The sequence below is a fragment of the Penicillium cataractarum genome, assembly GCF_028827025.1.
Source record: "Penicillium cataractarum strain IBT 29864 chromosome Unknown utg000009l, whole genome shotgun sequence".
Taxonomy (NCBI): domain Eukaryota; kingdom Fungi; phylum Ascomycota; class Eurotiomycetes; order Eurotiales; family Aspergillaceae; genus Penicillium; species Penicillium cataractarum.
Window position 1 is genome coordinate 1145983 of NW_026622745.1, and position 13907 is coordinate 1159889.

The 13907-nt window shown below is 48.1% G+C and overlaps 2 protein-coding genes across 2 annotated transcripts; one reads left to right on the top strand and one right to left on the bottom strand.

The window, feature by feature from the left end:
• Positions 1–2338: 2338 nt before the first annotated feature.
• On the bottom strand, positions 2339–5177 carry farB1 (putative C6 transcription factor (Ctf1B); the record flags this gene model as incomplete). The annotated part of the gene is made up of 3 exons (XM_056703935.1): positions 2339–4602; positions 4674–4849; positions 4951–5177. 3 exons carry the CDS (start codon positions 5175–5177, stop codon positions 2339–2341), a joined length of 2667 nt encoding a protein of 888 aa, XP_056549895.1.
• A 4356-nt stretch (positions 5178–9533) lies between these two features.
• On the top strand, positions 9534–10649 carry N7496_011023 (uncharacterized protein; the record flags this gene model as incomplete). Its single annotated transcript, XM_056703936.1, has 1 exon — positions 9534–10649. One exon carries the CDS (start codon positions 9534–9536, stop codon positions 10647–10649), a length of 1116 nt encoding a protein of 371 aa, XP_056549896.1.
• Between the last annotated feature and the right edge of the window lie 3258 nt (positions 10650–13907).

Here is a 13907-nt window from a genome sequence, read left to right on the forward strand (position 1 = left end):
GTCACCAAAGTCATGTTCAAGACACCTGTTTTTCGATTTTATCTTTGTTTTTGATCTTTTTTGGTTTCTTGCATTTACTCGAGTTCTTCTGGCTTTATTTATTATCTGAAATATTGTTGTCAGTTATGTTAAGCTAAACCTCCCAATTCTAATGTCTTCATTTGACGAGTTAAGTCCGGCACTCATCACAGAATCTCTGGTTCAGTGCAGATGCGCAAGTTACATAAGAGTTTACTCCTTAAACAGATCATACATGGCGAGCTCTACCTTGCCAAATCTTTTGTTTCACTTTTCCATTAACATACCACCCTGCTTCCATGTGTGAATGATGGTTTGGTATTCTATTAAAACTGCCTATCTCAAGGTTATATGCGCTACTTATATCGGCCCCGAACTTACCATAGTATCGCGTTCTGACATATTAGATGTATTGGCCTACTAAGCTATCTGAGGACCGAGCTTATTAGCGACACGTGGGCGACCATGTCGATATAGACGGGCTCTATCAAGAAAAATTCCCAGACGCCTTTGTCGTACGTCTAATCACAATCGAGCAATTTGGAATTTTACAAATTCCAGGATAAATACGCTAAGTACTCACACGTTTAAACTTATTTCTAAGGCACAGCATAGCTACATAAAACTTAGAGTTCATTGAGTGATTCGAGACTTTTGGTATCAAAACAAGATTCTATAAATAGAGATACCGCCGATCCCATAACGCAAATCCATCAAGTTTTATATTAGGGCCACCTCCCCTCTAACGTTACCTGCGCAACTTATGTCGTCCTGGACATGTCAGAGCATAGCGTTCTGATATATTGGGTCTTTTAGCCTATTAGGCTAGTAGTCCCGGGCCCAGGTCGTAGCATTTTAGGCGTTCTTTCGTTTCTACATTATCCAAATGGCCTATCTCCAAGTTGAAAATTCTGTATTATTCCCCCCCCCCCCCTCTCTCTCTTAACAAAAATAAGTCTCAAAAGCAAATCTCCAAATTCACAAATCAGTATCCTGTATTGGATCAAATGTTCAAGAAGGCAATATAGTCATAATAGTCAAAATAAGCAAATCGCACCAATGCATCACATTCCCCCCCCCCCCCCCCCCCCCAAGGCCCAATAGGCCCAATCACGACATATTTCGTCCAATACACCAAACCTAATTCCAACTCCATCTTTCCCCTGACCGGAATCTAGAACAAACCCCGTGATTACTCAGTAGCTCATCCATCCTCTTACAAAAGCGGAATTCTAAATAATACCGGTCATAGAGGCCCACTCATACAATAACCCCGTATAATAGCTCTAAGCCCCATGGAGTAACTACGCCGAACCAACCATCCACTCAGACCATCCCTGTCGATCATGACACTTTATCCAGAAAACCGTTAAAATCTCTGTACAGACACTAAACCTCCAGATACACAGGCTAATCACGCACTAGCCAAGAACCAGTCAAATAATAGGCAAGCATACACTAGGTCTACTCTATCCAGTCGTACAACACTAGTACTAATTCCGTAAAATCCTCCGCAACCTATGACGAAACGACATGATCGTCGCCTAAAACGTGATGCACGGGGGCATGCCAAAAATGCGGGATGACATCGGGGGTCAAACCAACCGACCGGGTTCAGCATGTGATGCCGAAGAGGAGTGGAATTCGGCATCGCCGAGATGATCGAACCCTAATCCCGTACGAAGCTAATCCGTTTAGAAGTTCGTATGCAGAGATATGTTGCATAATAGATGTGTACATACGAACTTTGAATAATTAAACTCGGAAATTTGAAATGAAGTTATGCAGGAATGCATGTGCCGGAGTGGCTGTGCGTAGATCAAGATACACAATAGTAGTGTAGCTTGTCAGCTAGGTAGCTTAATCTATACAGAAAAATGCAAAGATTGACAGATGATATCATATATTCACATTCACATTGCTTCGTGCTTTTTGAAATAAAATCCCTCTATATCCATGGTTAATTCCAGTCCCGTGCAGTCCAAGATACAACAAGAACAAGAGACATCGTTAACGTCGTCACGAAAGAAAACCCCAAGACCCGATCAGAAGGCGCCGAATATGAACATGAAAATGACACCAAACAGAGAAAAAGAAAAAGAAAGAGAAATATTGAAAAAAGGGCAAACCAAAAAACACCCTTGTCCAATCGTTCTCCGTAATAAAACAGATAGAAGATAGAAAAATTAAAAAGTCCGCTAAAAGACCATCCAAAAAGCACAAAATGTCCAAAAAGATGGGGAAAGCAACCCCACGGACAGAAATAAGACATATGACACATGCTGGTGTCAATGCCAAAGTCCGGAGCAGAACCGGACGTTTACTCATCCAATCCGATGCCGAGATCCGTATCAAGATCAGCCGTCAAGCCAACCCGCTGAACCTCGGCAGAACCACCCAAGCCACGCTCCCCCAAACGCGGCTCCGCCAAGTGCGCAAAATCAAACGCCTTAGGCTCAGTATCGAATCCCAGAGCCTTCATATCGAATTCATAGGCTTTTTCCTCGGCGCCCACACCAACACCAGAGCTAACCTGCTGCTGCTGCTGCTGTTGTTGTTGCTGCTGGGCCTCCTCAGCAAAAAAGTCATTCCCCGCATCATCAAAATTGATCAACGCGTCAAAGTCGTTTTGCGTGACTTCGGCGTCGTTGGCAAGATCCATTAATTCAGTGAGACTCATTTCCGAGTGTAGATCTGGAATAGCAAAGGCATCGTGCGAGGCGTAGTTGGGGTTTAGGTTGTTTGTGCTGCCGTTTTCGCTTCCATCGGAGTGTGGGGGTGTGGAGGCGAAGAGATCGGCGGTTGATTGGGCGCGGGTAGTCGCGGGACCGGGTTTGGGGTATGTCAGGTCGGGAATCTTTTGGGCTAGAGAGTCGGGTGGAGGAGTGAGGGCGCTGGGGCGGGAGAGGATGTCGAAGGGGTCGGTGCTAGTTGAAGCTAAGGGGTTGGTGGTGGTAGAAGTAGTACCAGTGGCGCGGTTGTGGCGAGAGCGTGAGGACTGTACGTCTTGCGGGGCGACGGTGAGTTGAATGCCGGCCTTGCGAATGGCGGCTTCGAGGAAGGAGGTGGCAAAGTCGGCGGAGGCGTAGATCTCGCGGAGACGCTGGAGGATGCGCATGCATTGGTAGAAGCGCTGGAGGCTGGTCATGCGCACGCTAGGGTCGCTGGACTTAATGTCCAGCAGGTGAATGATGACCGCAGGGAGAAGCACGGTGACACCGGTGGTGGGATAGTACCGGGTGAGGTCGAGGACGTGCAGGTCCTGGGCGATGTTGGTAATTTCCACTGCGGCGAAGCGTACCTTGTTACGGGACATCTCCTGCAACTCGGCGTCCGTGGAAGGATATGGGACTGCAGGAAGGACCTGGGGCCGGTGCAAGGCGCTGGAGGTGGTGAGGTAGACCATCTTCAGCAAAGCACGATGAGAGTGCAGCACCTCGTTGGCCTCAGACAGTTTCGAGCCCTCGGAAGGCGAATATTGGGTTTCCACGGGGAGATTGGCCAGCCAATCCTCCAGCTCCTGGTCACAGCGTCGCACTTCGAACGTCTCGGCAGTCGATTTCTTGGGTACCAGCATCATCGTCGTCTCCATGGTACCGCCAAACTTGTGGCTCAGCACGGAGTACTGCGCTGAAAGGACATGGCTAACGCACAGGCACAGCTTGGCCTTTTCGATGAACATCAACGCCAGCTCTCGCTGGTGGCTGACATTCTGCAAAATCTCAGAGTCTCCGACCATCTTTACGATTTCCGGAGAAAAGCTCTGGAACTCGAAGTCGTCCAAGGTGAGCATGGGCACATCACAGTCGTCGTCCTTAACACGCATTGGCCGTCGCATACCCAGTGCAATTAGTCGGTCACGGGTGTAGGTGCTCCACCAGATGCGTTTCCACATCCGCTGGCGGCGAACATCCATCCGCGAGTTGCCGGGGTCTCGGTGCAATCCAATGGTGTGGGCCAAAGAGAGACTGACACCCATCCAGTGCCAGGTGTCCTTTTGGTCATCGGGAGTTTCGTACCAGTAGGTCATCAGAAGAAGCGACTGAACGAGAGAGATGCGGTCCACCTCGTAGTCGAAATCGTACAAGAGTCGGGCTCTCTGGAAGAAGACCTTTCGAGCCGCTTTGCGAGTCTGGTAACCGGCAGCCTGGAGATGCTTCATGTCAATGAAAGCCATACCGGCGAACATGACGGCCTGGAACAGCAGAAGACTGATGCGGTGGATGCCATCATTCTGAACAATGGTCTGAAGGAACTCCTCCAGATCCAGCAATGGCATATAGGTATGCACATAGTGAATGTAGGCCTTGAGCAATTCGTTGCGCAAGGTCACATCGGGAATTGTCAGGGCACCCTTGGCGGCTAAATAATCGATATCCTCTTTCTGAAGTCGTGCAGGTAGGCCACGGATGTAGTCGGGGAGAAAGCCATTGGCGGTCCGGGAGTTAGCAAAGTTGGGATCGAGCAATTGCTGGATTTGCAGGGTGGCATTGGCGAGGGGCATCGTCGAAGGAACGGCCGGGTTAGGAGCCATTCGGCGACGGAAACGATCATCAGAGCCAATCCGATGAGCCTGAGATTGATCTATAGCAGAGAGGCGAAGAGAGCCGATTAGTATTTAGCCACGCTGGTAAGAACCAAGGGCAATTACGAACAGAGTAGGTGTGGCATATGTTGCCCATGGTCGATATCGACCGAGTTTTGCGAGGGCGAAGTAGGCTCCATATCAGGCATACCGTGCAAAGAGCCCAAAGAGCCTAGAGGATTCTCCTCGGAGACTTCGCCGGGCGAGTCGGAGGTGTGGGTAGTATCCACGTCGACACGCGACTTCCTGTCAAACCACAGAAAAAGCCGATGTTAGTTTTTGAATGATACATAAAATAATGAATTGCTTTTCTCTTCATTCTAGAATCAGCTAAAGTGGTGACGAACTTTCTCCGCTTGCTTTCCGTGACGATACATTCGACCTGGTCGAGGCGACAATTCGTACAGGGCGAGCCATTCTCTACCACGTCGCAGCGAACCTTGCGAGCTCTGCAGCAGCAACAGGCTTTTGAAGCTCGACGTTTCACAGGGCGATTATGAGCGGAGAGACCGGCGACCGAGGCCTTGCGTTTTCCAGAATCAGAATCGGTCATGGTGGCGGATGCACTACTCATGATGGTGGCGATGATGTGATGACCGGGGGGCGATCGGAGCACATTCGACGGATGCCCTTAGAGAGATGATCGGTTGGAAAGTATATTGTCACACAGACAAATAGAATAGAGTAGAGGAAGAGAGGAAGAGAAGGGGGGGGGGGGGGGGGGGGAGAGGAGAGGAGAGGGGAGAGAGGGGAGAGGTTGAAGCTGAAGGAGTGGAGAGGGTCTGGGGAGGCGCGCCTGGGGCCGGGGACACGGAGTGTTTAAGTATATGGAGAATTCTGGAGTATAGAGAACAAGAGTACAAGAACAAGTACAGTCTAAACCCTCGAGTTCCACCCAGTCCACGAACCCAGGAACTAAAACCTACAGAAACTTAGGTTGGGGCAGATCCGTGCCAGAGTGAAATTAATTCAATAAATAATGATTATTGGGGATAATTCAACTAAACTCAGACGGGCAGGAATTCCCCACACGAGAGGCATTTCCACATTCGAAGTGTGGAGGACTGGCGTCACAGGCGCCGAAATCGGATTAGCGGGTTGGTCTAAATCTTTTTTGGATTTATGATTTCTTTTGTTTCGTTGGGTTTGTTCTCGTGGTACTGTAGGTTGAACTTAGCACGGTAGGATGAGTAACTAACTTGAGGGTTAGCCTGCTTACGTTTAAGAGGCTTTTGGGATTTCCGGGGCTAAATACTGGCTGCTGATTGGTTCGTAGACTTGACGAAGAAAGTTGGCCGTAAGTCGCCAAAAAGTGCTCGGCCCGCTCGTTTTACCTCCTTCGGAACCGCTACGGTGCCGAGTATCCGATGCTACATTTTCCGGTGATATACGGAGTATACGTGAATTATATAGCATATTCACTCATGATTAATACCAATGTCATCTATAATAGAGATATTGAAAACTATCTCATATTTCTCAACAGATCACACAAAAGAATATTCAATCCAAGAAAATCCTCTTCGTGGATTGCTGGTGGAGTACGTGTGTGTCATGGACCGCACTAAATGTGGTAATTTACCGCGGCGTATTTACCTGGTACTGGAGTCGGCTGTATGGCCACCGCCACGAAATCGATCCTAGGAATGCTTCAGAGAGCGATCACATACTTTCTACTATTATGATAAATCTTACTAGTTAGTGTAATAATGCTTCCGTTGGGACTTTGAGTTGTCATCCCTGCCCTGTATATCTTCCACTAACCACTAACTATCAACGACAATATCACACCATCGGCCCCGGACCGATAGGACGGATAGACGGTCATCGACATTTTAAACTTCCGAAATACGCCGACCAGGTACAGAGCCTGCAGTCACTATGTCACTACCAGTAGCTAGCGAATTGCACTACATACAATATGGAGATCGTAGACTCCGTAGACAACCGCCCCAAAGGTCCCGCATCAACAGATTCCGCAATGGAACTCCACGGGTCCTCCTGCCTCCGTCTCCCCCCAAGTTCCCGACTGTACTGTATCTTGGATTCATCATTCTGGGTTTCTAGATCCTGGGAAGATCGGAGGCAACTACGGAGAACGGAGTAGCGTGGTACCTGGGGCTGAGGACTGGGGCTGGACCAGAAAGGATTTTTTACAGGACCCCATGACAGCCAGAAGTTTTTTTTTTTCTTTGAACCTCCACAATTCCGCAATTCCAGCCCGTACTCCAGTAACAATGCTGTGGTTATTATTCGTCCTCCAAAAAGACTGGAAGGGCTGGAGAAGCGTCCGATGGCGGAGAAAGAAGCGGGCCCCCCGGGGTGGAGGCTTGTCGCAAGCTTACCATTTTGGGATCTGTGGATGATTAATGAATAATTGAGATTCGCGAATAGGTTTAATGGGGATCCGCAAGAGTCGCTTTTCATGCCGAGTTGCTGATCCAGGTCCCACTACGAAGAAGATCAATGCAACGGGAGGAAGATCGAGGACGTTGACACGAAGCATCATTTACAGTACTTACTTAGACAATGAGAATTGGGTTGGCGTAGAGGAGGGATTTTATGTATATCTCGATTCCCAAACGGATGAAAGACTATACAATCTCGAACTACGAGCTACTCAGTTTTATGTAAATAGCTTTCAACACAACATTGCGGAATTATACATCCATAGATTGCAATTCACCGTCGGAGAATATTCCGAAGCGGTGCCTAGCCACACCACTAAATATGGTTACTTAACTATCCCTGTCTCTCTTTTCTCTGTGCATTCATCCATTACTAAGTCGAGCGGGTCTGGAACCAGCAGTGGAACACGCCGACTCCAGTCTCACTAACTTCCAACCCCAGGAACGCCAACGGCCCCAATAGAATGATTAATAACTATAATATACTCCCCACAAACAGACACAATGACAGAAATGCAGTAAGTACAGAAAATAAGACAAGGCAATTAAAGTCAATTTAATGAAAAACTTATAATCTGAAGAAGAAACGATATCATCCACAATACCCCATTCTATTCGTCCTCACCCAGTCATATTCCGGATATACATCCGCTCTCCTTACTGTACTCCCATATATCCATGAAGTGACAACCCAGTATAAGCCCCAACTCCCTCCCTTCCCTCCAAAACTGCCGACAACCGGGCGACGAACCGCCGGTCGCCTCCACAAATGATCCCATCCCATCCCACCCCCCTGAAAAAACTTAAAACACCCACAACCGGACCGACGGTCCAGATCTTGAAAATTATGCCGCACCGAGACGTCCGAGTAATCTGTGGGTCCCGTGGTGGATGATCATTGGTTAAGAGGCTTTTTTTCTAGAGGTTCCCAGTATGTCGACGGAGTAGGACTAGTGCCGTGCAGAAGTGCCGATATTCGGGGCTTATTGTACGTCAATCAGGGTTGTGCGATCGAGGTGCATGTAGTAGAGTACATATGAGAGGCAGGTTTATATCCCGCATGCGCCTAGAGTATTGCGCGCGTGCTAGTGTTACAGAAGGGAGGTTAAATGATATCATGCTCCGAGTTATCCCATCCTCAGATCACCCTATCTATAAACCAGTGTTTAGTGGTTAAATAAGAGCCTCACAAAGGAAGAAATTGAACATTGTAACAACCTCCGAAACCAGGGGCCTTGAAAGACAAAAAAGGAAAGAGAAAAAGGAAAATCCCCGGTCCCTTAAAAAAGAATAAAAAACCAGTCCGTAATTCCCTAATTCCCAAAATCCACCAGCCAAACCATGTGGGGAAATCACGAGGGCATCGGGGGATTGCGGGGCGCCGCTAAAAACCTGGCTGGGCCCAAGTTTTCCTCCTCAACTGAGTCAACTGCCTGTTAAGGACCCAAAGTAATTGGACCAATCATTAATCAGGATTGAAGCGCTGTGAGAAAAATGATCCCTAAGTTATGCTCCCTCCATATTCTAACTACACCATCTATCAGTGACATTCAAAGTGGCCAAAGAAAAGTGGACCAACGACACCAATTAAAAACCTGGCATAGGTCAAGGTCCCAGATCACTAGCCCGTATTTCTATATACTTTGCACTCCGTACTCCGGTAACAATCTGCATACCATACTTCTGTACTCCGTCGGAGTTGAAATCCACACACTCTGAGTCTCTGACACTCCGCCCCCGGCATTATCCGTCTGACACAATCATCGATCCAGTCATATCCCTTCATGGAGAGAGATGTAATCAGAAACGGGAAATCCGGGGATGGGTGGCTTGCGAGTTGGGTCTTTTTGGCCTCGATCCTGCGGGATTAAAATTGTCAAACAGATAATCCATGGGGCCGATATACTTCTAACTAGCTTCGACCTAACAAGTACATCACAGGTATGACAAGCACACAAATAACGATCGCCATCTTCGGAAGATTTATACAGTACAGATTCAAATTCAGCGAACCTGTTCTTTGTAAACTACACAGCCCGTCCTAGGAGCCGACCCGGGAAGCTCAGACCAGCGTCAGACCTGCCGAGATGGGGTCCCGAAACAGACTAGGCGAGCTTCGCTGCTCACCAGCCGCGGGCCGCCTCAGTACATCCAGACATACAGACATGCCCGCCTTATGGGGCGCCCGAGTGCAGGCGAGATCGTGTGAGCAAGAGCTAGTTAGGAAACTAGATATCACTATCCTCTCCAGCGATAGGGCTACAAGGAGTAGAGAAGAACTTGCCGCTGCCTGCTGCCTGGGTAGCGAGAGTCCGAAATAAATGGTCATTTATGAAACGGGCCGGTTAGACAGCTCAATATGGCGGCGGCGCCAAGCCAAGTGCCGCCACCGACCGCCTACCCAAGTATACTACCCGTATTCCTCTTCTAGTGTACACAAGTGCTACTTTTACACTCGCATGATCATCGTCTTGACTCAATAGCTTCATCGAGAATCAGCAATCGCAGCTACCAGAGCCAAAATGCAGTCGTCAACATCGGATCAAGCGCCCAGCCAGGCTAATAAGCGGCGCAAAATCCTCGTTCCTGTCATTGATCCTGGCATGTTTGAGCCGCTGACCCACTTTTCGGACTCGCTCGCGGACATAAACAACGAGGATCCTGTCGTTCGAGCCCGCGCATTTGAGCAGCTTAGAGTCCTGTCACCTCTAATGCAACAACTCGCATTCTCAAAGAATAGCGCCGCCGTATACTACACGGCTAAAGGGTTCAAAACCATATACGAGGCCTGTAAGATTCTCGAGCTGCAGCACATGGAACAGCCTTGGACTCGGCCAAGCCTCGATAACCTCTCCTCGGCTACTCTCTCTCCTCACTTCAATAATGTTATTACCCAACTTCGAGATCCAGAGTATCATTCAATCCAGACTTCTGAATCCTCTGTACGCGTTATCGTTGAGCTACTTATACTCGATCGGCTTCACCACCTTGCCGATGCAGGATTAATTGAGCGTTTACGGCTCTATCCAGAGGTAGATCTGGATATTCTACGAGGTAACAATTATATCACTGGCCGTGCCGATTGGCTACTTTGCTATGATGATCCTCGAGATAGTGTCGAATCGACATTGATTGCTATAGAGGCTAAGCGGAGTTGCGACTTTTCCAGTGCCGCCCGTCAATTAGCTGTCTATCTCGCAGCAATACAGAAACGTCGGGCTGAGAAAAACATCCATGGCATCGCTTTCGGGATCACAACGGATAGCTCGCTTTTTCAGTTCTGGTTCTTGGACTCGGACCTACAGCTTTTCTCTTCTGTACCATTTGATTGGCGTCTTGATAAGGCTACTATTATAGCATGGATCGACAAAATGCTCGCCGAGGCAATTGAGGCCTCGCCGCTAACCACACCAACTCTTCATCGGAATGTCTCTCTCCGTAACTGGGAGAAAAACTTCCGACGAAGCCACAATTTAGGAGGTTCGGAATCAGATAGCTCGCCTGTAACTGAGGGGCTTCCGTTGGAGATATGTGCTCTAGGCTCGCACCGGATTATCGAACCCGCATGGTACCTGGGTAGAAGGGTCCTGGTTGTTGAATGCGATGATGATGGCGAGGATCCTGCTGTTGAGAATTGATGTCGTTCAGAACCATGTATTATTATTGCTTTACGATTGTTCAATTAATTTTTATTTCTTAAAGAGGTTTAACAGAGTTATATTATTATCATCCGTTCTATGCTTGCTTATATTACGTATTATAATACACGGTTCGAGTGAGCGCGAGAGTACCCCTAACTTACACAGAGAGCTTATATGGGCGATTTTGAAGGACCATTAGACTAAACTGTGATTGTCGAAAGAGGAATCGAGAACGAAGGGAAATATCTACAGCCTAGAACCTCACTCCTTATGTAGTGATGAAGTTTCTGAGCAATTGATTAGCCCCGATAATAGTACAAGGTTTCTAATGGCGCCCCACGGGGGACACCAATAAGTACGGATCGTAGCGGGCTTAGTAAATTCGCATAGAATCTAGTCAATTCGTATACAATCTAGTCTATTCGTATAGAATCTAGTTAATTCGTAGATAATCTAGTCTATATTACGACCCTCTTGGGCCAGCCCTCGTAGGTACTATATAACTAGTCTCTACGGCTCGTAGTACCTATAGAGATTTTGTCGGACTTTAGGCGGTGACCATAAAGTCGGTGGTTGGTAAATACTCAATGTAGTGCCAATCAATCAATCAATCAATATTCATAGACCCGATCTAACTTCCTTTATATATAGGTGTTATGCGGGGATTTGTACCTTGCTTTTCTAGCAGCAGACATAGAGGAAAGGTGGTGGTAGAACCTGCTAACTAAACCATCGGCGAGAGGTGGCAGTTCCTGGAGGCCTAGAGATCTGCTATCGGAACTGGGCTGCTAAGCTCATCTAGGTGCACCAATCGGATTTCAACAGGTCTGAATTGCAAAGAAGCCCCTAGCTGGCAATTTGGGGGGCAAAACAATGACTAATACATGCGGATTTAACTATAGTAACTCCTTCTTCCGAGTACCCACTACTGGTCCTGCTCCGACATCTGCGCTAGATCCTGAATTATTAGGCTATATAGCTAGCTAGTCGGCCTAGCCATAGCGCGAGCTATAGCCGAAGCCGCACCTATAGCGCGGGCTGTAGTCAATGGATAAGGCTGTCAATAAACAAATGCGGAGGTGTGTCCCACCATCGGCCATCACGCCGGTCGCTCGTAAACCACGCACCATGACTCGTGATAAGTATTCCTTTTAGGGAGGCGCCAACTACAGTACATACACGATGTAGTGTAGTGGATAGACGTCCGAGCTCAGGGTTCACCCAAAGAAAAGCGAATCACCAAGCTCCCAGGAAAAGATACGCGGCGGGGGATTTGACAGAAGCGGATCCCATCCTATCCATTATTCACCAATCCATCACGACGAGAGAGAGTCCTATTCGAAGATCGGAGACATCTGCGCACTGCACAGCAAATCGAAACAAAGCCACCCCACGTTTTTCGTCGGAGAAATGCCGATAATCAAGCAGAGCGGGTGAGCTAGCGTCTACGATGCCAATCCGCCATTCGGTAACAGAGTGCTGGGGCTTCCCCTCCCCCATCCCACCAGACCAGAACTGGACTGTAGCTAGCCTTCCAAGAACAGAGGCGGTTGCAACCCCCACTGGACAGCGGTATATTTGTACCTCTTGTGGTTAGTGGCTAGTAATCTGGGGCCCCGAGGCGGGGAGGAGGGGGGGGGGGGGGGGGGGCTGATCAGCGCCTAGAGCTGGGAAAGCTGGAGGGGGTGAATACTGTAGTGAGGACTAAAAGTGGCGTCATTACGCATTTGCCCCTCCAGCCAGACCAGACGGGGTTAGATAGGCGAGGGGATCGGAGACCAAAGCTCAACGGGCTGTTGGATTGTGTGGGGGTTTCATTTGCTGTAGAAGAAAGGGCTCGCGATCATTTATCGAGACACGAGACAAAAGAAAACATGCAGAGTGTATCCTATAGCCAGTAGTCAGTGGTCACTTGTTCACTTTCCAGTCTCGAGCAAACCGGACGAAAGGGACTCGGCCCCGACTGGACATCCCAAGCAACACAAACTCTGGGGACACTCGGCACCCGCGATGACTGGATCATGGGCAATCGTGGAGGGGGGAAGTCCGGGCTGTCAAGTGGAGAAGAGGGAGAGTTCCACGTCCACTCATCCAGTCTGGTCTGGGTCAGGGTCAATTCGCCTCCCCGGATTTCCTGGTCTTTTGGTGGCGCGGAAATGATTCGGAATCCAATCGGAGGGTCCTTGCCACTTTGGATCGTTCAATGAATTCAAAAGAAGAGAGTTCCGGGGCATGATGCTGAAAGGAGTACGATTTGGCGTTTCCCCGGAAGATCCGGTTAGGTTATGGGGATGGTCACCAGTGGTCGAATAGCTTCAGTAAGGGAGTACATGGAAGTGTAGTGGAATTCCCCGGTAGGTATCTTGTTTTAGTAGGCCTATATGCCTATTTGTTTATGACATGGGACCTATTGATTGTGTCCTTATAACAGCGGTCATTAACAAGGTGGGAAGGGTAAACAGCGAGAGCTAGTTCCCGGTTATATATCTCGCAACAACACATAACGAACGATTTTTACCTAGCCCATTGAAATTCGATCAACCAGGCATCGGTGCCCTTCAGAATTTCACCTATATATTCAATGAATATAGGGATAGCCCGAAAAGGTTCCTGGTCGCGTGCCTAAAGCAAACATCCTTGAGGAAGAAAAAGTGGCTTTAGAGCCAGCAATATAGTCGCTGTAATAAGCATCTTACACTTTGGCCCTTGGAAGGCGGAAGAGTATGAATTACTTTCAAGGATGACCAACTAAATAATTCCCTTTCTGCCAATTGAATTGCCATCCTAACTTCGAAGGATCTAGCGACGGCGATAGATGGCATGGTACCCCCATCTCCCATCTCCCATCTCCCGCAGTACCTTACTCTCCATTACGACGAGCATGACTTACTACCCTTTACCTTACCATAATCCTCGAAACCGAAGATCAAAATAGATAAGAAAATGTATTGACTTCATAGCACATAAAACATAAACATCGTAACCGAAAACCGAACCATTCCAACCTTTTCTCCCTGTCCAGATATCCTTCATGTAAACCAGGGCAAGTAACCAAACGACCGAAAAAACCACATAAAAGCATCATTGCGGAAGGGGAATCAATCGGCAACCAGAAATAAAGCAAAAGCAATAGAATGCAACATGCTCCTCGTATCTCCCCTTCTCCAAAGTCATCAATCAAGAATAACGTATGAAACAAAAAACGCGATACCAACCACAAAACCAAAGCGAGCGATGCACATTCACATATCAACT